Below are 24,797 nucleotides of genomic sequence, written 5' to 3'. Positions count from 1 at the left end.
TGAGGTTTGTGTCTTGGGGTGGTTTTTCTCGGTGCCCATCACCCCCGCCACCACCACCCCATGGCAACTGGCCCAGGGACAGACTCCCAGGCCGGAAGCAGCTGTGTGGTTTTATAAGCCCTGGGACAGTGGGGGCCTATTCCCCAGGAACACTGGAACCCCTCACCCCACCCCTAAGCCCCGTCCTTCCCCCTCGTTTGGTTCCAGCCCCACAGGCCCCACCAGTCTCCCTCCATGGCTCACTCCTCCCTGGTCCAGCCAGATATGCAGCCGTAAAAGGCCCCTTCGGTAACTCCATCGCAGATGCGGGACCAGACTGGAGGGGCTCAAAGCCCTGGTGGCAGTGGCATCCTGCTATCCCCTCCCCAGGGGCTTCCTTCCTTCCTTCAATCACTCGTCCATCCATCAAAAAAGCAGTAGAGGAGTTGCCATTGTGGCTCAGTGGGTTAAGGATCCCAGACAGTCTCCAAAAGGACATGGGTTCCATCCCTGGCCTCACTCAGTGGGTTAAGGACCCAACGTTGCTGCAAGCTGCAGTGGAGGTCCCAGATGTGGCTTGGATCTGGCATTGCTGTGGCTGTGGTGTAGTCTGGCAGCTGTAGCTCTGATTCAACCCCTAAACTGGGAACTTCCATATGCCTAGGGTGTGGCACTAAAAAGAGAAAAAAAAAAAAAAAAAAAAAAAAACAAGCAGTAGAGCCCAGCAGAGATCTCAGGCTCCAGAACCAGACTGTGGGGCTAGAATCCTGAATGTATGACCTGGGCAACTGGCTTCAGCTCTCTGGGCCTCAGTTTCCTCACCTGTAACATGGGAATGAAAACAGTGCCCACCCCACAGGGTTAACGACGCCTGCAGCTCAGAGCAGTGCCTGGCACATAACAGATGCTCATTAATTGGCAATAATTATCACCATCCTTGAGCCCAGGGGGCTGTGGAAGAGAAACTGGGGTGGGGGGCAGTGTCAGGGAAGATTCCCAGGAGGAGGTGACATCTAAGGCAGAAGCTAAAAGATGCGACTTAGCAAGGAGGGGGGTGGAAGGGTGTCATGGGCAGAGGGAATAGTAGCTGTAAAACTCAGAGGTGAGAGAGAGGCTGACTCCTGCGCTGGGGCTCACATAAGCACCTTAATCCTCCTCCAGTCCCTGGGGACACAGGCTATGGCCAATGCCACACACTCCACATCCTCTGGGGGGCCAAGTCAGGCATTAATGGTGAGCCACTGACAAGGTTGCTGCTGGTTGGGAAACCTTCCTGTCCATTCCCCAGGGAGCTCCAATGCCTGCTAGTCTTACCTGGGTTTTGCCTGTCCAGGGGAAGCTTCAAGGCCTTCCCAGCCACACCCCAGTGTGTAGGACCCCGCGGGAGCTCAGGAGCAAGGAGAGAGCCTGTCACACACAGAGAAGTTGAGTAACTTGGTCACAGCCACACAGCATCCAGGTATTCGGTATTTGTACTCAAGTCTCCCTTGGTTCTCCAGAGGAAGCCTGTCTGGGCTGAGAGAGGGAGGGCCCTCCCCTACTGAGCAAGACAGAGGCCATTGTGTGTCCTGAAACACAAACCCCGGCCCCTCCCGATGGATGTGGGGTCAAGCGGAGGAGAGGGGCTGCAGGAGGGATGGCCTCCCGGCCCCCATCACCCCGGGGATCCAGCACGTGCTCCAGCCCAGCCGTATCTGGATTCCAGCTGGCAGCTCCAGAGCAGAGGGGGGGGCCATGGCTGCAGGAACTTGTCATCAAAGGCAAGGAGGAGCCTGGCAGGCAAGGAGACAAAGGCCAGGGTGGCCTCCAACCCAGGTACCATTGGCCAAGGGTGTGTCCCTGAGACCCATGCCAGTCATCAGCCCCCCTACAGGGGGAGGGGAACCCCAAACCCCAGCCCCGAGCCCCTCCACGGCCCATGTTTCCTCCAGGAAGTGGAGAGGTGGGTGACTCTCCCTCAGCCACACGACATAGCAGAGCCACATGTGGAACCTGCCTCTCTGTGGCCACAAGCCCAGGGCTGGTGGGGCACAAGCTCCTGCCCAGTTCCCATGGGGCATAGGTCCCTCCCTCCCTTTCGCACGTCAATCTGCCCATTTAGCCCCTAGGGCCTGGCCAATGTGTTCCCCGGAAAGTTGCCCCACCCCCACAGAACAGCCCTAGGGCGATGCCCCCCATCTCCCAGCAGACTCAGAAAGCCAGGGACACTCAGGCCAGAATAAAGGTTTATTGTGCTGGTTTGTTATATCTCAGCACCTGGAGAGTTGTGCAGAGGTTAGGGGGACCCAGATGGAGGGATGGGGAAGAGGACCCCCCACCCAGAGCCTCCCCAGATCAGGACGGAGCTCAGGCTCCCTTGTCGAGGAGTAAAGAATGCTGTAGGCACAGGCTGCCAGATGAGAGTGTGTGGAGGGTGGGGTACCAGGGCCCCCCCTGCTCCAGGCTGGGTGTCGGAAACCCTCCTCCATCCCCTCAGACTCCCCCCAGAGTGGGGGCTCCTCACACACACAGCCCCCAGCTTCTAGGCTGCTTTAGGTAAGAGAGAGTCCATTCATCTGCCTCACTGGGTAGCAGTAGCGGATGAGAGGCACCCCTGAGAGGGCTGAGCTCCAGCTCCACCCCACCCCCAGAAACTGGGGAGGGGGCACTTTCAGGAACATTTAGAGCTGTAACTTCCAGAGTGTGCCCTGCAGAATTTTACTCTGTAGCTCTAAAACAAAAACAAAAACAAAATACGCCTCAGTCAAAAGCAGTTTGGCAAGGCTAAGCGAAATCAGATTCCATGGGCATCTTTACTGCAGGACTTGTCAGAGCCTTGGGCCACTCCGGGGGGAAGCCAGGGTGGCATGGAGCAGAGAGGCAGTGTTTCCTCAACTCAATGGACCTCAGAATCTTTCTTCCAGGGAACTCGGTTTGGGAAATGCTCATTTAGGGGCCTGTTGTGACATGTGCGGGGGTCCCTCACCGAAGCTTCCAGGTGGATCCTCAGCATTAGCTCTCACTACTCCAACCCCAGGCCCCTCTGCATCTCCTGTTCAACCTCTTCCAAAACTCTTCTTCTGTTTTTCTTTCCTACCTTGATGGAAAGCAGCGATGTCACAAGGGATCGGATGAGACACACATTTCCCGATGGATATGGCTGTGACAAGGACACAATCCCCCGCTCCGTGTCCCCAAGGGATGGAGCCCTTGGGGCTGTAAGGACACATGTTCTGGAAGTCAGTGAGATTCCTGAGGTGGAAGAGAGGCCAGCATCTCTGCCCGCTGGAGGAGGATGAGATGGGCTGGGATCTGCAGCGGGGAGTGGCCAAGGACAGGGTGCCAGAGAGCAGTAGGGCCAAAGGGCCTTTCTGTGCCCCAGGAGGTGACCACCAGGGGTCCGACAGTCAGGGCCAGCAGCCCTAGAGGCCTGTTAGATGCTGGGGGAGACACTGCTGCAAGCACAGGGGCTTTCGGGGGAACTGGCTTGGGCCCCGGTTTCCTGGGCTAACAAGGGAGCAGCTTCTGGCTCCCCTTGACCTTCACCGGCCACCTCCGCTGGGCAGGGCTCCTCAGACGGCACCTCTGGTTCCTCTGCCAGGACCTCCCGTCCCTGGGCGTCCTGGTCCACCTCCCGAGCGCCTTTTTCCTCTTCCTCCGACTTGCCCTCCATCATCCGGGCTCCGTCTCCACCGCCCAAGGTGGCCCTAGCGGGAGACTTGAGGTTCTGTGTGGCGGCAAGGATGTCAGCCTGGAGCTGCTGGGAGGAATCCCGGGCCTCCTCGGGCCTGCCGTCGGGGGCCCTGTCGGGGACCTCGCTGAAGGCCCGGGGGCCCCCGGCCCGGTCACTCTGGTCCACATACTTCTTCTTAGGGAAGGACGAGGGGTAGTAGGCAGAGGCCTTGTGCTTCTGGCGAGTGATGACAGCGGCACAGACAATAAACATCAGCAGGAACACCAGGGAGCCCACCACGGCGATGAGCATCACATACTGGCGGAAGAAATCCACGATGCCATCCAGGAAGTTGGTGGGGGGCTTGGGGCCTGCCAAGGGCGTGGGCTGGGGCCCCAGGGATGTGGGGCTGAGGGCTGGGGTCTGGGGTGGCGGGAGGCTTGGGGAGGAGGCCGACGAGCCCTCGGCCTCCCCACTGCCCCCTGTGTCCTCCAGGAAGGTGCCCTGCAGGGACACGGAGTAGGACACTGAGGGCAGGGCCCGCAGGAGCAGCAACAGGGACACAGCGAGGCTGGAAGCCCCCTCGAAAACCATGTTGCCCGGGACCTGTGGGGAAGCGAGGCAGGAGAGATGTCAGCGTGGGACCCAGGGTCTCAGGGGACATAGAACCTACCCCAGCAAGTCGCTCCCTCCCTTCCCCAGGGTCTGAGCCTCCATACAATGGACTCCATCCTGAGGGTACACACCTGTCCCCCCGACTTCACCCTGAGCTTCTGGAGGGCAAGGGCTGAGCCTCATTTATCACAGCACCCTCAGGGTTTCACATCATATCAGTATACAGCAAGTGCTCCATAAATGTATCTTGATGGACTTGGCTGAATCAATCCTAAGAATTTACCCTTTCCTTGCCTGCCGCGAGCTAGGCACTCGGATGTTCCTTACATGAAGTTTCTCACTGACTCCTGAGAACTACCCAATAGGGAAGATACTGTATTCTTCCCATTTTCCAGGTGAGGAAACTGAGGCTCAGAGGGGCTAAGTGACTTGTTAAGGAAGAATTCAGGTGTGTTTTTGTTTTTGTTTGTTTGCTTTTCAAGGCCGCACTTGCAGCAAACGGAAGTTCCCAGGCTAGGGGTCGAATCGGAGCTGCAACTCTCAGCCTACACCACAGCCACGGCAACGCAGGATCGGAGCCATGTATGGGACCTACACCACAGTTCATGGCAATGCCAGATCCTTAAGCCACTGAGTGGGGCCAGGGATCGAACCTGCCTCCTAATGATTACTATTTGGTTTCATTACCGCTGAGCCATAGCAGGAACTCCAAGAGTTCCAGTTTGGATACAGGCAATGGTCAGGCTCAGTGAGAAACAGAGAGCTGACCCCCTCCTCTGGGGAGTCCTTCCCTCAGCCCCTCGCCCCTCTGCGGTCCCATCCTGTCTCCAGAAGATTCATAGGTTTCGAAGCATCCAGATTCTGAACTTAGCAGAGGCCTGTGTGTGCATGTGCCCCACAGCTAACCCCATCTCAAGGCTCGAAGCAGAGCCTGGGAGCCCCGGGGGAACCCTCCTGCCTGAAACAAAGCCGGAGCCTGCGTCCTATGGCCGCAACCAAATGGGATCCAGACGAAGCCCACACCTCCCTCCCCCACTGGAAGGCTGCTCCCGCCATGAACCCCCAGACCCTCTCCGGCCCAGACAGCTTGGCTGACTAATAAATTCCTTATGGCCCAGCTTTATGGAGGAGCCCGGCTTCTAAAGTGCTAACTCTCCCGCTGATGTGAGTCCACCTGGGCTCTCAGACAAACTCAGGTGCCCCTTCCTGGGCCCACCGGCTGCCCCCCAGGAGCCCCAGCCCAGCCCAGCCCAGCCGAGGGCACAGGCCCCTGGCGCTGGGTGGGCCTGCAAGAACCAAGACCGAAAAGCCTTACGATCCCCCTGACTCAGGTGCCCTCTCTCAGGGGGTTGGGATGGGGAGACAGGGGCCCAGAGAAGGCAAGGGGAAGGCCCAGGGCCACACAGCCTGTTCCTGTGCTGGAGGAGGACGTCGGATGTCCAACACCTGGACTGCAGGTCCCCTTGAGCTCCCAGGCTCAGGTCCTGTTTTGCAAAACATGCGACAGTCCCAACCTTGTGGGGACTGATGGGTTCAGGAGATGATGTAGGAATGACGCTGGGCCATGGTGTGTCTTGTTCCAAATGACCTGGGGCCTCCCAATGTGACATGAATTTGGACAAACCAGCTCAGATGGCAAAAAAAAAAAAAAAAAAAGATACACCAGGGACACCACCACCTTGAAATGAGTTGGTCACTATGTACTTTCAGCCCAGGTTACTCCTCTGAGCCCCTTCTGTGGGTTCAATTCCATAGAAGCCCTTTTGCACTAGCACTGTCTCCATGTTTCAGATGAGAAAACGGAGGCTCAGAGATAGACAGTGACCCACCCAAGGACACACAGACATAAGCATCGGAACTGGGGTGTGAACTTTCTTCTTTGTGACATGTACACACAGGCACCCTCCTGTGCCTGGGGCTAGTCTAGGCACGGGCTCACACCCCCTGGTTGACATCCCTTGTCGGCTGGAATCAGGATTTGAGATGTCCCACAAACTTCAGGAGTCCTCCGGGGTCCTCCCCATGCTGGCAGGTTTAGAAAAATTTCCTACAGACAGCTTTGAGCTTTGAGGTTTTTGTCTCTCACCAAGCACCTCCCTGCCTTCCTCCTTGAGTCAAGCCCAGGAGAAACTTTTCATGGCAGCAGCTGACACGTCTCCCCATAGAGACCACCTCTGACCAGTGGGGCCTTTCCTGGGGGCCTGGCTGTGAAGTTGCTGCACTGAAGGTCTGCAGGCAGCAGAGTCATGAGATTGCTTAGATCAGGATTAGAATCCTGGCTCCATCTGGGTCTAGTTCTGCTGCTGGCCCCTCTGGGCCTCACATTCCCAGTCTGTGACCTGGGGGCGGGGTGGGGAGGTGAGCACAGGGCTCACCCCACAGAGGTGTTCCGATTCAGAAAGCCCTCCCCACGGGAAGGGGGAGTTCAGGAGCGGCTGAATTTCAACCCCAGAGATCCAGGACCAGCCAGCCTTTCCCACCTCACATCAACAAAAATTTGGCCTCACCTGATGTATCATTTTGCTTTTTGTCTCCCCTTCTTGAGCAGGAGAGACCAAATTTTTTACCTCATTGAATGAAATCTCAGCTCTGGCCAAGGAGAAATCCAGGACAAGAAACACACACACACACATACACAGAGCAGTGAGTTAGAGAAAAATGTCTCTTTTCCCTCGAGCCTTGGGGTCAGGGCAGAGGATAAGGAAAGAAGCCACACAAACTACCTCCGGCTCGTAAAGGCTAAGACCCTGACTCTCAGAGTCCCTCACGCCCCCCGCCATCCCCCTCCTTGGGGCTCCCCAGGAAAGGTACAGGAAAATATGGGGAGCCAGCTGGGCCTCGCAGGAGATGGTTGTGCGACCTTGCTTGCTGAGCCCCCCGACCTCTCTGGGCCTGACTTTCCCATATGTAAAATGGGTGCACTGGGGCCTGGGCAGCTCTGAAATGATCTGTCTGCCCATCAGCTGTCCTCACCTCCTGCCTGGGTCCTCATTGTGTCTAGGACCCAGAAACTCACAGGCCATTAGGAGGTGGGATCAGGCCACCCCCTCCCGTTTTACCCAACAGGAAACCCAGGCCCGACACTGGGAATGGCCTGCCCAGGGTCACACTGCCAGTCAGGGCTGAGCCTGACCCGAGAGGTGGCTCCAAATATCTAGGAGGAGGTCACTTCCCAGCTGTGTGTCCTGAGGCCGGGCACATCACCCCGCTGAGCCTCGGTGTCCACGTCTGTACAATGGGCACAAGGCCACCTCTCTGGACTACTGTCAGGACAAGAAATAGCGGTGGTTGGCACAACATAGGTGTCACTTAGTGGTACCATGTGATTGACCAGGACTCCAGCAGGCAGCACAGCTTCTCTTAAGAGCCCAGCTCATTCCGGGTTTATTGTTTTCAGATGTGATGGCCCCACTTGAGGTCAGGAATAGGCAGAGGTTGCAAATTCATCCCAAAGGCCCAGATACCCCAAGTCCTGAGGCTGAGGGGCCAGAGCAGCTGCCCCACCCCCATTCAGAGACTGGTGGCCAGAGGGGGAGGGGCAACCCACAAAAACCTGGCTTCAATTAGTGACTTTGGGGGGAGGGGTCTGGCTGAAGCGTCCCACCCCCTGCTCCGGGGCAGTCGAGGACAGGGACCTGGGCCCCTTTGAGGGGAGGCCTGGGAGGGACCGGGTCCTGAGGGCTCGAAAGCCACACACATACACACACACACACAGAGTAGCAGTAGCAGCCTAGACGCACAATATACACACACCCAACACAGGCACAAAACACATAGACGAACAACATTCTGACACCCCAGAGAGCTACAAGGCCACCAGCACAGATCCACAGAGAACACACGCCGACACACAACGGGCTGGTTCTCTGACAACACGTGCACATACATACCCAGGACCCACCATAGGTCCCCACGGGCCGGACCACCCTGTCCATGCCACCCTTCCGAGGCCCCCGGGAACACCCACCCCGGCACCCACTTTCCAAGAACAACGCATCCCCTACAGCAAGGCCCCAACTGCACACACAACACTTGGGCCAACCCAGCACTGCACTTGGGAGACAACCAAGACACACACACATCCCGCCACCCGCCACCTTAGGACGGATCACACACAAACCACAGCTTCCAACACACACTCAAAGCTCACACAGACTTAGAGAAGCCTCCAAAACCGGCCCCCTAAACTCCGAGACACCCCCAGTCTCCGCGGAAAGAGGAGAGGCCCCTGGGACTCACCAGTTCCTTCGCTCACAGGGTGCTCCCGCCAGGTGGACAGAGTGAGTCCGTGGCAGTGCCCGGTGGCCTCGGCTCTGGGCTGCTGCCCGCACTCCCTCCTCCCCCTCCACCTCCCCTCCCTCCCGCCTCCTTCCTCCCTCCCTGCTCCGGCTCCAGCTCCGCGGGGCCAGCTTGATTTCATTAAGTGGGTTTGGGGTGGGGATAGGGGGAGGGGCGGGGCCAAGCTCGGCCACACACACAATCCCCCCCTCGATCACGCCCCGCAGGCGCCCCCTCCACGCCTGAGGACACTAGATGGGGCATTTCCTCCCGGACCACAGGTCCCCGGCGCAGGCTGAGGCAATGGACACACAGACCCGAACTGTCCTGCCGCACCCCTAGCCGGGTGAGCTGTAGTCCTGCCCCCCTTAGAAGGGGACAAGGTCAGGGAGGTTCCAAGGCCCCTGAAGTGAGGAGGAAAATTCCCTGCACTTGGTTCCAGCTGTGACTCAAGTTTTCCGAGGCTCAGGGCGCAGAGTGGGAGCCGGGTGGTGTTTAAGGGAGCTCATGGTGGGTCAGGTCTGAGGCAGGGAGCAAGGGCTGACACCCGCTGTCTGGCCCTGGCCAGGCCCTTCCCTTCTCCAGGCCTCAGTTTCCCCATTTGCAGGGGCTGGTGGGAAGTTTTCAGGCTTCCCTCTGGCTCTGACATCCTGAGATCCGTGGTCTCGCGATACCCCAAGTGGAATGACCAGGGCAGAAGTCATGGCCCCATTTCACAGATGGGGAAACTGAGGCCAGGTGAATTCAAGAGGCTCAACTAGCGATGTGAGCTAGGTGGGTCACAGGCCCAAGAACTGGGCCCTCGGGCTGACCAGAGGAATCCAGTGAGTTGGTAGCCCTTTGCATTTGCTCATTTATGCATTTATTCATCAAATGCTTAGTGAACAGCTAGAGTGCACCAGGCTTTGTGCTAGGCTAGTCTCAGAGGTGACTCAGCCACAGCCCAGCCCTCAGGGAGCTCAAAGACATCCAAGGAGAAGCAGACCTGTGTAAATTACTTTTTTACACAACAGAAATGGATCTGTGGCAGGAGGAGGCCAAGCACTAGGGAGACCCCAGGACAGAGAGAGGTCCCCCCAGAGAAAGAAGCAGGCAAGTCGTCCCTGAGGTCATGGCTGTGAGCAAGCAGAGTCCCAGCAAGCGGGGACCCTGGAAGGGCATCACAGGAGGCAGGCCCAGAGTGGACAAAGGCCTGGGGGCTGGGGATGTCACGCACAGACCAGGGGCTGTAGTTAAATTGGGCTGGAGCATGAAGCCGACATGAGATGGGATCAGATGACAAGGGCAGGAGAATTCACTGGAATAAAGCCTTAGAAGGGCCCTCATGTAGGAGGCAGGAGGGAGCCAAGGAAGGTTTGGAGCAGGGGGAGTGCATGAATGACCAGATCATGCCAGCCCTTTAGGAACCAGGGCCCTAGACTCTGGCTGTTCCCCTCTCTGGTCCCTACTCTCCTCCCCAAAGAGGAGGCAATTGTTTGGAAAATAAAACCAGAGAACTTCCCATCTTCTCTGAGATCACCCCAAACTTTGGATCCTGAGGGGATGGGGGACCATCCACCAGGGGACAGGTACACACACACACACACACACACACACACACACACACATTTGCACACATGCCCCCTGGGGCAATTGGCCCACAGGACATGTTGTAGCAGCTGTACCCATCTCAAGATGGCCAGGGGTGGGGTGGGGGGAAGTTCCTGTCGTGGCTCAGCGGGTTAAGAACCCGACTAGTATCCATGAGAATGCAGGTTCCATCCCTGGCCTCACTCAGTGGGTTAAGGATCTGGTGTTGCCATGACCTATGGTGCAGGTTGCAGATGCTACTCAGACCCTGCATTGCTGTGGCTGCGGTGTAGGCTGGCAGCTGCAGCTCTCACTCAGCCCCTAGCCTGGGAACCTCCATATACCAAAGGTGTGGCCCTAAAAAGGAAAAGAAAAAGATGGCCAGGGTGTGTCCCAGCCCTGCCTTAGACCGGACCGCAGGCAGGCAGGAGAGGCCAGACCTGCCCCAGGGCCCGCTGCCGGGGAAGGAGTCCCTGCCCAAGTAGTCTGAGGGTTGCAAGGAATCGAACCCTAAGAAATCAAGGGACACAACCCACCCAATCAGGGCCTGCTCCAAGAGGCCCAAGCCTCAGCCAGGATCCTGTTCTATCTTCCTCCTTTGGGGCCAGAGCAGCCCTCAGACCAAAGGCAGAGTGACCTGGGTTCAATGAGTTCAAGTCCCACCTTCTCCAGGTCCTGCCCCACACAGAGCCTCTTCTATTACCTGCAAAATGAGGATAGAGAATTTCTTCTGTTCATGGCTGCTGGGGACATGGGCTAACATCAAAGCATTGGCCAGATGCCCCATGTATGAGTTCCTACAATTGCTGTAACAAACGGCCACAAACTAAGGGACCTAAGAAAACACACACTCATCGTCTTAGAGTTCTGGCGGCCAGAAATCAGAGATGGGTCTCACTGGGCTAAACATCAAGGTGTCAGCCGGGCTGTGTTTATTCTGGGGTCTTAGGTGGGGGAGAATCTGTGTCTGCCTTTTCAAGCTTCTAGGAGCTGCCTGCATTCCTCTGCTCACAGCCAGCTGCAGGGGGCTGAGTCCTCATGCTGCCATCTCTCTATTCTCTCTTCCAAACTCTCTTCTTCTTTTTTGTTCTTTTTTTTTTTTTTTTTCTTTTTAGGGCCACACCCATGGCATATGGAGGTTCCCAGCTACAGCCACAGCAACGCAGGATCTGAGCCATGTCTGCGATCTACACTACAGCTCACGGCAACGCCGGATCCTTAACCCACTGAGAGAGGCCAGGATTGAACTCATATCCTCAGAGATACTAGTCAAATTCGTTTCTGCTGCACCTCGACAGGAACTCCCCAATCCCTTCTCTTGTTTGTTTATTTATTTATTTATTTTTGCCTTTTTGTCCTTTTTTTAGGGCCACACCCGCAGCATATGGAGGTTCCCAGGCTAGGGGTTTAATCAGAGCTGTAGCTGCCAAGCCTACACCAGAGCCACAGCAAAGCCAGATCCAAGCTGTATCTGCGACCTACACCAGAGCATACGGCAACGCCGGATCTTCAACCCACTGAATGAGGCCAGGGATTGAACCTGCAACCTCATGGTTCCTAGTCGGATTCGTTAACCACTGCGCCACGACAGGAATTCCATGCAGCCAGATTCTTAACCAACTGCACCACATCAGGAACTCCCCTCTCCTTATTTAAGGAAGTTTGTGATGACACTGGGCCCATGCCCATAATCCAAGATCAGCTTCTCACCTAAGAGCCTTACCCTCATCCTACCTACCTATCCCCTTGCCAGGTAGGATGCTGTTCATGTTCACAGGTTCCAGGGATGAGGATGTGGACACTTCTGGGGGAAGGGCCTGATTCTGTCTCTCACACTGCGGTTGAATATTATTATTTGCTCCCTGCAGAGCTGGCTGGGCTCTTCCACCCTCCAAAGCACTGAGTTCTCCTCCCCCAAGAGAGCCTGTCATTGTGCCTCAAACCCTGCAGGATCCATAAACCCTTGGGGAGGGGTGAGTGAGGAAGCCAAGCCCATTGGACAGATGTGGACCCTGAGGTTCATGGCAGCAGCACCTCCCAGGGAGCCAAGAGCATGTTGGGAATCAGAGCCCTTTCTTCTTCACCAGCCCCTGTGTCTTATCCAGAAATGAAACTTCCAGGCTAGTGACCCCGTTAAAGGGCTATCAGACCATGTCTCTCTCACACACACAGACACACACACAAAGACAGACACACAAAGACACACGCACACAAAGATACACACACACAAAGACACACACACACACAAAGACACACACACACACAAAGACACACATGCCCTCCTTAAGCCAGATATACCAACCCACAATCTGAGGACAGAACAGCAAAAACAGAAGAACATCAGTCATCGACGGGAGAAAAAAAGATCACTGGGTCCCAGCACCTACCCACACATCACTTGTGGCTGGCTGGGCAAATCTCTGCCCCTCTCTGGGCTGCAGGTAAATGTGGCGTCGGTCTAGATGCCCGGCACAAGCCAGGGCTCAGGTTCTGATGCTCTGAGATTCTAAATTTTCTTCATTCTACAATCCTTTCTTAAGCATTTACTTTACACTCAGCCCTGTGTCAAGCCCTGGGAGAGCGTGACGAGCAAAGACAGGCTTGGAGAGAGGAGGCTGCAACAGTACGCAAACAAAGACACGGATATCTAACTGCAAACTGGGCTGAGGTGGGATGGCATATTTCCAGGGCCAGTCTGGGGGGATTAATCTGGTCCTGGAGCTCATGGGGGCCTCCATGAGGAAGTGAAAATAGAGCTACTTGTGGAGGTATTTAGGAAGGCAAGGATGCAAGAGGATACCTAGCTCTGAAAGCAACACATGCAAAGGCCCAGAGGTAGGAGGGAACCCAGCACCTTCAGAGCAGCTCCTGAAGATTATTATCGAGTAAAAGTAAATGAACCAGGTACACAGGGACCAGGAACTTTGTCCAATTTGTGCACGGTCATAACTCCAACATCTTAGAACAATGCCTGGAATACAGTAGGTGCTCAATAAATGCTTGTTGCCACATCAATGACCACTCTGCCCTCTACTCTCAAGTTCTCAGCCTGTCCTCACCCATCCTGAGGGTCTCACAGTCCACATTCTCCAGCTCCAGCACCCACTGTGCAGCCTGGCCCGGGTGATCCCTGTGGCCTATAGTGCTATGGCTCCAAGGGGTGTGGGCAGGCCTGTGGCACAGAACAGGCCAGGCCACTCGCTTGCAACTTGTAATTTCAGGGGCAGAGAGCAACGGGGCCTCTGCCCCGCCTTGAGAGAATTCAGGGACCCCACCCTGTGCCCACCATGCAAGTTGGCAGCCTTGACCCCCTCCCCACTGAACAGCCAGGGCTGAGGAGGCAGCGAGGGGAGGGAAAACCATCCTGGCTTGAGTCTCTGCCAGAGTCCTCCCCAGTTGAGCCTAGGGCGGGCTGTCTGGCCCACCAGAGATCCCAGGTCCAGCCTCTCGTGGCTCGGAGCCACTTCTAATTACACAGCCCCCAAGACCACTGGGGCCTGCCCTCTGGGCAAAAATAACCCAGGCCTTTCATGTGGCTGGTGAGGCCTGGCCTCCAGAGAGACACTCGTGGCAGCCTCTGCTGGGGGCTTCTAGGAGGCAGAGTGGGCCTCTCCAGGCAGGCCTGGGTGTACTGGCAAAACCTCCAAGGCCTCAGTTTTCCCATCTGCAAACTGGAGATAGTCACTTCTGCCCCAGCTCTTTACCAAAGACCCCTGTGTCCCAGGAACTGTGCGGGGCCTGGAGAGCATTTTGAATGATACCAGATACTGACACACTTTCGCTCAGGCTGTTCCCTCCACCTGCAGTGCCGTCCTCTATGCAGCCCCTTGGCTGACCCATCTGTGTAGCCCATAACTCAGTTACCACCACCTCCAGGAAGCCCCCCCTGAACCCCAGCCTCTGGGGAGGGAGGTCAGCAGCCTCAGCTCCACGCCCAGACCTCTAAGGCAGGCGTCTTAGTTTCCATGCGTCTCTAGTTTCTCGGGTCCAGAATGAAGACTTTTTCTGTCACTGTATCCCCAGAACCAGTGCCTGGAATACAGTAGCTGCTCAATAAATGCCCCTCTGCTGGCTGAATGACTCTAGTCCAACCTGCCCATGTTCCAGATGGGAAACTGAGGCCCAGGGAGGGAATTTACTGCAACATTGTTTTGCTCTGCAGGCCCTCCTGCCCCAGGGAGCCCCTAGCAGATGACACATAGGAGAAGCAAGACAACTGGCAAGTCAGGAAAACAACCCAGCTCTGCAAAATGCTATCAAAGAGATGAAAAGGCCGGGGAGACAGGAAGCAGCTTGGAAAGGGGTGGGGGCAGGTGGGTCCAGGCAGCTAGCTTAGCAGTTGTGGTCAGGGCCGGCCTCCCAGATGAGGTAGCAGAACTGACAGCTGCAGGGTAAGAGGAAACAGACACTCAAGGAGCAAGAGGAACTGGAATTCCTGCTGTGGTGCAACGGGATCATCTGCATCTTGGGAGCACTGGGAGGTTTGATTCCAGCCCAGCACAGTGGGTTAAGGATCCAGCATTGCCACCGCAGTGGCATGGGTCACAACTACGGCTTAGATCTGATCCCTGGCCTGGGAACTCCGCAGGCTGTGGGGGCAGCAACGAAAGGAAGGAAGGAAGGGAGGGAGGAGGAAAGAAAGAAAGAAAGAGAGAGAGAGAAAGAAAGAGAGAAAGAGAGAAGGAAAGAGAGAAAGAAAGAAAGAAAGAAAGAAAGGGAGGGAAGGAAGGAAGGAAGGACGGAGGAAGGAAGGAAGGACGGACGGAGGAAGGAAGGAAAGAAGGAAGGAAGGTAGGAAGGAAGGAGCAGAAGGAAAGAAAGGAAACAAACAGCAGGTGCAAAGGCCCTGTGGTGGAAAAGGTCGTGGCACCAGGCCCCTTCCAGGGAAATCAGAAAGGTGCTAATGGGTTCCCACCACGGAGGCTTAATTACAGTCTGTAAACTGGGCGACCTGACTTCCCTCTGGCTCTGCCCCTCCTGCACTGTGTAACCTCAGCCTTGGTTTCCCTTGTGGCACCAGGAAGGGTCAGCAGAGGCTCAAATCTCCCGTGCTCTGTGATTCTAGGTGAATTCTCCACTTGTTGCCCCAACTCAGCAAACAACTCACCACCAATGGGGGAGAAAAACATCACAACCTCTTTGGAAGAGAGTCTGGTGGGTTTTATGATGTTAACCTCACACTTTCCGGATGAACCAGCCATGTCTTTCCCCAGTATTCTCCCAAGAGGAATGAAAACACACATTCAGAGACCAAAAGGCCCATAGTCGCTTCATCCACAATAGCAAAAAAAACTGGCAGCAACCCAAACGTCCACCAACAGAAGAACTGATGAACAGACTGGCTCATGCAGCAGATGCTCCCACCCAGTGGAAGGAAGAGATGGGAAGCAGACGATGGGAATGAATGTCATAGACACACCAAGCGAGAGACACGGACCCAACAGAACACAGACTGGGTGACCCCACTTACAGAAAGTTCTAGAACAAAGGCAAAACTAAGCTAAGGGGACAGAAATCAGAAGAGCAGTTACCCTTGGGGACCACAGACTAGAAAGGGGCACCAGCAAATCTTCTGGGGCTGGAGATGTACAAGGTCTGGGTAGCGGTTATGTGGGCGCACGTCTGGAAAAATCAGGCTGCACACTTCAGGGGCTGTGTTTTGCATTGGTTATGACTCAGTTCGAGTCTTCTTCAAAAATGAAGAATGGGGGAGTTCCCGTCGTGGCACAGTGGTTAACGAATCTGACTAGGAACCATGAGGTTGCGGGTTCGGTCCCTGCCCTTGCTCAGTGGGTTAACGATCCGGCGTTGCCGTGAGCTGTGGTGTAGGTTGCAGACGCGGCTCGGATCCCGCATTGCTGTGGCTCTGGCGTAGGCCGGTGGCTACAGCTTCGACTGGACCCCTAGCCTGGGAACCTCCATATGCCGAGGGAGCGGCCCAAGGAATAGCAACAACAACAACAACAACAACAACAATAACAACAACAAAAAGACCAAAAAAAAAAACAAAATGAAGAACGCAGCCTCCATCTCTTTTCGGGATGGGTGCACCAGAGCCGATAGGATCCCTGGCTTCCTGTGGCCTTGGTGGCCTCCAGCTGCACACTGCCTTGTAAACATTTACATTCCCAAGGGCCGGTGCAAGAGGCAGCTCCGTGAACCCCGCACGGGAGCCAGGAATGTAAACACTCAGCGCCCCTGCAGACCTGGCCTTGCTGTCCTGCTCTGCCAGGAGCCCATGCCCCATGTGGTGACCTCAGGTGGGCTGCTGCCCGAGCCCCTGCCGCCCCACCCCCACCCCACCCTGAGAAGGCACTGAGATGATGCTTCTGAACTGCATTAGCAGCACTGTTGGAAATGGGGGGCTCTTGAATGTCTTTGAGCAGGGAGGGGGCGTGGGGAGGGCTCAGAGCTGGATTTTAGGGCCCCAAAGTGACCCAAGCACCCAGTACAGCGTCACTTTACACCAAGACCGTCTAGCCCGTCTTCCGTCTCTCTCCCATCTGTCCTCTTCTTCCCCCTTCCCTTTCTTCCTTCTCGCTCTCAACAAATCCTTACAGAGCATGTACTGTGGACCAGACACTTTCCGAGCACTGGGGCCACAGCAGAGCACACAACAGATGGAAATCCCTGTCCTCGGGGAGCTTACCCTGTCTAGGGGGACAGGAAGACCCTTAGAAAGAGAAGGTAGTAATTTGGAGTTCCCTGGTGGCTCAGCAGGTTAAGGATCTGGTGTTGTCACTGTTGTGGCTTGGGTCGCTGCTGTAGTGTGGGTTCAATCCCTGTCCCAGGAACTTCTGAGTGCTGCAGGCATGGCCAAGAAGAAAAAAAAAGATAACTTAGTCATTATATCCAGTATGGCAGATGGTGGTAAGAGGTATGGAGAAAAAAATCGAGCAGGGAAAGGGTGACATCCGAAGAAAGACCTGAGGGATGTGAGAGTGACCGTGAGTCAGAGACACGTGATCCAGGCCGAGGGGAGAGCAGATGCAAAGGTCCTGAGGTAGGGGGCACCTGACCTTTTCAAGGTCTGGGAAAGAAAAGTGTCTGGCAAGGCTGGAACAGAGTGAGTGGTGGGGTTAGTGGGAGGAAGTGAGGTCAGAGGGCACCAGGGCCATATGGTGCCAGACCTCTGTGGGCATTTGCAGGAGTTTTTTGCTCTTACTATGAATGAAGATCAAACATGGTTCCCCGTGTGTGTGAAACCCTTCAGCACCTCTCTCCCCCCTGCACCAAGCCCCTCTCCTCTTTATCACCACAGACACACACACACACACACACACACACACACTCTCACACACACACCCTTTCTCTTGAGCACACCTCAGCAAGTGATGGCTCTGGGGAGGGGAAGGGGCTCCACCTAAGGCCCCCCCGGAGCCCATGCAGATCCCCAGCCCTTCCCTGGCCACTGGCTTCTGACTCCGCTGGGACCCAAAACTCGGCTCCTGGGGTTCCTGCGGACCCACCTCTTCCTATCAGCTGCCAGGAGTCATCCTTCTGCACCTGGGCCCAGGGACAACCTCATAGAAGGGTCTTCCTTAGCCCGCAGATTCACTCACCATGAAGGACGGGGCCATGTGGGGGTGACAGTCAGGAGGCAAATCCCACCCAGGATGAGCCAAGACCACTCACGCTTCAGGGACCCCTGGGTTCTGCTGCTTCGGAGCTGAGTGACCTTGGGTTGAGTCGCCTCACCACTCTGGGGCTCAGTTCCTCATCTGTAAAAGGGGGGTAAGAGTAACACCGGCTTCCCTGGGTTCTTGTGAGAATGCAATGAGCCTTTGTACGTGGCACTAAGTACGTATGCTAATGATAACAGCAACACAAGTGGCTCTACGGACGGAGAATCTTTCTCACACCATCAGTGAATACAGAGGCCTCATGTACAGCAGGCGCATCCTAAGATTCTTGGGTGCAAAGGGGCAGAGCAGCCTACCCCAACCGCCAGCCACCAGCAAGTCAGCTGGCAAGGGCCCCCTGCCCCACCCTTGGAGGGGTGAGCTTGCCAGCCCAGGCTCACTCCCGCTCACACCCGTCCTGCCACCAGGGCCCCTGAGTATGTGCAGAAGATCGATCTCCCCTGGGCTGTGTCCGACCTCCCTGGGACACACGCAGGCACTGGCCGGGGGGGATGGGTCCCAACAGCTGGAAACATCTGGTTTGAATTGTCGGTTGGAAGCACCCGCCAGGCAGCCAAGGAATTCATGAGCTAATTTTAGGCTAAAAGACGGCGAGCTCAGCAGGGTGGGGGCTTGCTCCCCAAACCACACAAGCTGGGCTTCTCTTGGAGGCCCTCACAGTACCCTCAGAGGCTCCACAGCTGCCCAGTAGACTGTCTCTCCAGGATGGGCCCGAGCTGGGCACCTGCAGTGAACTGGCCACGTCACAGCCGTAGGAATTGCCAGGTCTTTTCTCCCCATTTCACAGGTGTGGAAGCTGAGGCACCCAGAGGTTAGAGATGCTCGATGTCCCACAACAAGTAAGCAGTGGAGCAAGGATTCGAACCCAGTCTGCCTGACTCTCAGCCTTAAATTCAGGGTTCCCTTGATTTCTGCCTTCGGCCCTTAGCTTTTTACCAGCCCCATTACCCTGCTTCCATCCTCATGCCCTGGCCAACCTCCCTTGCTCACTTGTTCATTCAGTAAATATTTCCTGAAGTCCTAGTGTGTGACAGGCACTGTGCAGTGACAAGGAGAGAGTGAGGGATAGAGGCCCCCTGCTCTTGCATAGCAAAAATCCTCATGTCAATAAACTCATTCCAGGTGGTCTTCAGGACCTTGAAGGGGAAATGGAGGTGTGGGGGGGTGTCCTAAAGAAAAACTGGGGACAGAGCTGCAGAGAGGGCCTCTCTGAGGAGGTGACATTCAAGCTGAAATGCAAAGGCAAGAAGATGTCAGCCACGCAGGCGTCTGGGAAGAAAATACCAGGCAGAGGAAGAGCAGGTGCAAAGGTCCTGAGGCAGGAGTATGCGAGGAAGAAAGAGCAAGAAGGCTTGAGAGGCTGAGCAGAGTGAGGGTGAGAGGTGACAGCTTTCCTGTATTCAGCCAACGCATATGTCAACACATGAGATGGAAGTCTCAGCAGGCAGGAGTTGGGTTCCAGAAGCTTCAGTTGGTGTGACTAGGGGATCCCACTCTCCTACATCCTCGTTTGTTCCGAGTGATTTGCAGAGTGGCAGCTGAAGCTCTGGGGGAAATCACTCGAGGCCTGTCACTCTAGGGCGCCGGGAGGCCAGACACAAGGCAAAACAGCAGGGTCTTCTGGAAGGACTGCCAGAAGCCATGCTGAGGCAGGGGGAGCCATGCCTCACCAACGATGCCCCCCACCCCCGCCCCCCGAAGGGCTCACCTGCTGGCAAAGGCACTGTGTCTTCACCGCTTTGGTGCCCGAGTCTCCTGGCCTGGGCCCATTCCTCTCTCTCCTTTTCCTGGGAAAGCAGCTCCAAGGCTGTCCCTCGACAAGGCTGTGACAGTGTCCTTGTTCTGTCGGCCTCGGGCATCAGGCACCAGCTCTGTGGGCCCCCAGGTGGCAAAAGCCGGGCCACCATGGCTACAACCTTCCAGCCACCCAGAGAATGCTCAACAACCACGTTCGTGGCCATACAGAAGCCCCTTTGGGTTTCCATAGAAGGGGAAGCTCTTTCTGAGAAGGGGACCTCCGGAGGGCTCTCACCCCTGAGCAGGAAAAGTGGGATTTCTCCACCTCAATGCCATTGATATTTGGACTGGACTCTTCTTTTGACCACACCTGTGGCCGATGGAAGTTCCTGGACCAGGGATCAAACCTCAGCCACGGCAGCAACACACTGTAGTGACAATGCTGGATCCTTAACCGGTTGCATCACACAACTCCCTGGACCAGATATTTCTTTGCTGCAGGGGGCTGTCCTGTGCACTGCAGGATATTTAGCAAGGTCCCTGATCCCAGCAGTGCTCCTTCAAGATGTGACAACCAAAACTATCTCCAGACATTCCAGATGTCCGATGGGGGGCAAAGTCGCCCCCAGGTGAGGACCACCGGCTCTGAGCCTTTCCATGTGAGTTCTCTGGGGAGCACTCCGCTCTATGGCTGATGGGAAGTCAAGCCAAGGGTGTGGCTTTGAGCCTTGGAGATTTGGGGAGTTCCCAGCCCCTCCTTAAGGAGTCAGTCTCTGGTGGCTGATGTCACCAGAAGGTCTTCAGAGTTGAATCTTAAAAAAAAAAAGAAAGAAAGAAAGAAAGAAAGAAAAGAAAAGAAAAAAAAATAAAAAAGAGTTCCCGTCCTGGTTCAGTGGTTAACGAATCTGACTAGTATCCATGAGGACGTGGGTTCCATCCCTGGCCTCGCTCAGTGGGTTAAGGATCCAGCATTGCTATAAGCTGTGATGTAAGTTGCAGACGTGGCTCGGATCCCGCATTGCTGTGGCTGTGGTTTAGGCGGCAGCTGCAGCTCCAATAGGACCCCTGCCTGGGAGCCTCCATATGCTGTGGGTATGGCCTTAGAAAAAAAAAAAAAAAAAGAAAGAAAGAATTGAATCTCAGATCTCATTTTTCAAGCTGTGTGGCCTTAGGGAAGCCACTGAACCTCTCTGAGCCTCAATGCACTCCTCTGTAAAATAGGGTTACAAATAGAACCTATGTCACAGGGTAAGGGTTAAAGCAGAAAACATGAGGTTAACATGAGTGAACCCATGATGAGCACACAAGAGTGAGCTGCCACGACCCCTTTACTGCCTTTGTTATTTATCATATGGCCCTGGGCACTCACCCATGGCACAGACAGGACCAGGCAGCAGGCTGAGCTTTCTGGAGAATGAACAATCCACAGGTCCCTGCCTTATGTGGGAGGGACGGATGAGTGACCAAAGGCCACTCAGTGACATGGGCAGACCTGGCACCCATTTTACAGATGGAGAGATCGAGTCCCAAGCGGAGGAGGAGTCACCTGGTGTTACCTGTTGGTCATCCAGGCTGGTCTCTGTGCCTGGGATGAGGAGAAGGAAGTGGGGAGGATGAGCAAAAGGGGAGCCCAGAGGCATGGCTGGGTCAACCCAAAGCTCAAAAAGGCCTCAGGGCCTGGGGAAGACAAGCCTTAGCAAGTGGAGAGGTAGTGGGGGGCTGGTGACCAAAGGCAGGAAGGGTGGGTGAACAGTGAGGGCTGAGGTCGGTCTGTCTGGACCGTGAGATATTTAGGCTAGTGGCCAGCAAAGGACAAGGCTGGAAACTTCTTTCGGACTTGGGCACTGGGGAGCCACGGATGGTGTCTGAGCAGGAGAGCACCCACTGTGGGTGAGAAGGGTTAGATCACACAGGACATGGGTGGGGGCTACGCAGCAGCTGAGGCCTCCCTGGTCCCTTCCCGTGGGCAGGTCCCCAAGCCCTCCACCCTCCAGGCAGGCAGTTCCGAGGCTTGCTCAAGCTCACGAACCACCTGCCTGCCTGCTTGTTGGTTTGGGTGCACTTGAGATCTATTCACACACGGAGGAAGGCACCAACCGACAAGAGCCATTCAGGGCACTTTGGTAAATGTAGATACCCACGTGCCCACCACCCAGATCAAGATCAAGCATGTTTCCATCACCCCAGAAGGTGCCTTCACACCCCTTCCGAGTCATCCCCCTGCAAGGATAACCACTGATCAGACTTCTATCACCCTAGTTTAGCTTTGCATGTTCTTTTTTTTTTTTTTTTGGTCTTTTTGCTATTTCTTGGGCCGCTCCCGCGGCATATGGAGGTTCCCAGGCTAGGGGTCGAATCGGAGCTGTAGCCTCCGGCCTACGCCACAGCCACAGCAACGCAGGATCCGAGCCGTGTCTGCAACCTACACCACAGCTCACGGCAACGCCGGATCATTCACCCACTGAGCAAGGGCAGGGACTGAACCCGCAACCTAATGGTTCCTCGTTGGATTTGTTAACCACTGCGCCACGACGGGAACTCCTGCATGTTCTTTATTTTATTTATTATTTATTTATTTATTTTGCTTTTCAGGGCTGCACCCACAACACACAGAAGTTCCCAGGCTAGGGGTTCGAATCAGCTGTAGCTGCCGGCCTACACCACACCCATAGCAACGCCAGATCTGAGCTGCCTCTGCAACCTACACCACAACTCAGGACAACGCCATATCCTTAACCCACTGAGTGAGGCCAGGGATCGAACCCATGTTCTCGTGGATACTAGTCGGGTTCATTACCGCTGAGCTACAACGGTAATGTGGCTCAATCTCTCCCTTTAGACCATGAGCCCCAAGGGTAACGCCAGGCCTGTCCTGCCCATGTGATTCCCGGGATCTAGCACCGCGCCTGGCAGAGTTTTGTGGCTTGGCTGAGTGGTAGATGGGGGTGGGAGATGGAGAGAGGGTTTGGGAAGACTCTGCCCAGATCAGCTGCTGGATGAACCACCCACAGGGCTGGCAGCCCCCCTCTAAAAAGTCCCCCCACCCACAGGGGACTGGAGGAAACTTAGCCAGCCACCTCCTGCCCCAACTTCCTGTCTACCCTCCTTCCTTCCCTGCTGCCAGGGCTGAAATCAGCAGAGTCTGGTGTCTTAGCAGTGTGACCTGCTAGAGGCAGCAGTCCAGCTCTCTGAACCTCAGTTTCCCCAGCAGTAAAATGGGATCATTGTGGTTCCCATGTCACAGTTGTGAAGTCTGAATGAGAGCAGGCAGATGAAGTATTTGGCATGGGGCTGGGCACGTACTGACTGCCCAGTCATGCCAGCTCCTCGGTCCCAGGCATCTCTCTCGGTCCCAGCTCCCCTGTGTCCTGCTCTCTACAAGGAAGGAGCCAGGCTTGACTAGGTCACCCTCCCAAGTTCCAGGGCCTACCCTCAGCAACCAGGAGCCGCAAAGGGTGACTGACTAGGGGGACTGCCAGATGCCGGGACAGGTCATCCGGGATGGGAATCTGGGGCATGGGATTCCCCCAGAACCCCACCGTGATCTCAAGGACAATGTGACATTGTGGTTAGAACACGTGGATTTCTGGTTCAGACCCGGGTCCCAATCCTGGATCTTCTCGCATGAGCCGGGAGAGGCGACTTCGCTTCTCTGAGCCTCAGTTTCCTCTTTCCCAAAATGGGAAGGATCCTAGTTCCTCCTTCCATGGTCGTTTGAGGGGACCCATGGAGACAGAGCAGCTATGTGTGCTCAGTGGATGCATGGGGCAATTCACGTGGTGACGTTCAAGGGCAAGGGGTGGTCCAGGCAAAGGGCAGGCCGTCCCGGGATGCAGGAGCTGGCCCATTGGCCTATATCAGTCAGTCTCTGAGAGCCCACTGTCAAAGTTCCAGAATTTCATGTTTCCTAAAATCAAATCATATTAAAAACCAAGGTCTTCCATACTTAAAACTCATCACTGCCCTGGAATTTTACTACATCCTATTATTATCTATGCTGTTGGCATTATTTATGTTATTCTATCATCTACCATATAAATGGCTGGTTGCTCAAAATCAGCCATGGGTGTATTTACAGCAAGGACGTTGGCAAGCACGGCAGATCATGCCTTGGCCCCAACCCACCCGAGGAGCCAGTTGTTAAATAAACACCAGCACCCCACTGGGTTTGGGGTTCTGTTCCAGCTAAACCATCCCTCTGTCACCTTTGGACACTGGACAAGAGGGAAGTGCCAGGCCGCCAATGGCTCCAAGAGCTGGTAGTGGGCGTCCCCTGGTGGCTGTTTCAAGTACCCACCGTCTCGGCTTTACAAATCCTGCACCTTGGAGGGAGTGCTGCAGAGAGGTGGCCCTCTTCTAGTAGAGAGATGGGAAACCAACACCCTGAAGCACAGATGCTCTACGAGCCCTCAGAGGACCGCGGAGACCTGCTCCCTGCCCAGATGGAAGAGATCTCAGAGGGACTGCGCAATATCCCCCCAAGTCCTTCAGCCTCTGGGTCCCCAACCCCCATGATGTGGAGTCCCCCAGCTGACTTTTTTTTTTTTTTTTAATGTGGCCACACCTGCATCACATGGAAGTTCCCAGGCCAGGGATTGAACCAGAATCACTGCAGAGACAACGTCGAGTCATTATGATGTGAGCCACCAGGGAAGTCCCAGCTGACTTTTCTGATCAGCGCCAAAGGGGAAGTCAACGCTGTTCCTCCCTTAGGACGCAGCCTTCTCAGGGCGGCTTCCCCAGCCCAGGGCGGATACCCTCTCCCGACAGTGCCCCACCAAAGCACCCTGAACACACCTCCCTGTGTATCACACCTGTTCTAGAGAGTCAGGGGCAGGGAGAGGGGAGTGAGAAGCAGGCACGTCTCCACTTGTCCCTGATTCTGTCCCCCACAGCCCTGCTGCCTTTCCCCAATCTCCCCTGTTCCCACAACCCCTCTCCCCTGGGCTGCAACCAATACCACCAGACACAGCCTCCTCTCTGAACTAACTCTCTCTCTGCAGGTTGTGCCCTGGAGCAGAGGGCTTCTGTACACCCAAAGAGGCTCCTGGAGGTATTTTTCCAGAGGAGAAAATGCCCCTGAGATGAATGTTCTAGAAGGTCTATAAGTGTGTGTGTGTGTCTGTTTGTGTAAGGCAGTGGTTTCCTTCTTCCTATACAAAAATGACCAAAAGGCATTGGGAAGCCAAAATCAAGAGTTTCCATTCCCACCCAGCCACTGTCAAGGAGAGAGCCAGCCTTGTCCCCTAAGCCTTTGTGTCCTGATCTGACCCTCAGGGTCCATGTGGGTTTTGGTCCTTAAATAAGGCCACCAATTGTCCTGA

The 24,797-nt window shown here is 55.5% G+C and overlaps 1 protein-coding gene across 4 annotated transcripts; it reads right to left on the bottom strand.

The window, feature by feature from the left end:
- Positions 1 to 1,339: 1,339 nt before the first annotated feature.
- On the bottom strand, positions 1,340 to 20,279 carry TMEM119 (transmembrane protein 119). 4 transcript variants are annotated; one of them, XR_007132301.1, is made up of 4 exons: positions 19,445 to 20,279; positions 17,656 to 17,814; positions 3,056 to 4,237; positions 1,340 to 1,386 (listed from the first exon to the last, which is right to left on the bottom strand). XR_007132301.1 is itself a non-coding variant. In XM_047761486.1 (3 exons), exons 2-3 carry the CDS (start codon positions 17,671 to 17,673, stop codon positions 3,392 to 3,394), a joined length of 864 nt encoding a protein of 287 aa, XP_047617442.1. In that variant the 5' UTR covers positions 17,674 to 17,814; positions 19,445 to 20,279; the 3' UTR covers positions 2,187 to 3,391. The 4 variants fall into 4 exon arrangements, 2 of the variants coding, with proteins under 2 accessions (XP_047617442.1, XP_047617443.1); XR_007132300.1 differs by lacking the exon at positions 1,340 to 1,386 and adding an exon at positions 2,187 to 2,689; XM_047761486.1 differs by lacking the exon at positions 1,340 to 1,386 and having other exon boundaries at positions 2,187 to 4,237.
- Positions 20,280 to 24,797: the final 4,518 nt, after the last annotated feature.

Source organism: Phacochoerus africanus, chromosome 15 (genome assembly GCF_016906955.1).
Source record: "Phacochoerus africanus isolate WHEZ1 chromosome 15, ROS_Pafr_v1, whole genome shotgun sequence".
NCBI classification, from domain to species: Eukaryota; Metazoa; Chordata; class Mammalia; order Artiodactyla; family Suidae; genus Phacochoerus; species Phacochoerus africanus.
The sequence above is the reverse complement of the archived record's forward strand: the minus strand, read 5'-3'. Positions and strand labels throughout refer to the sequence as shown.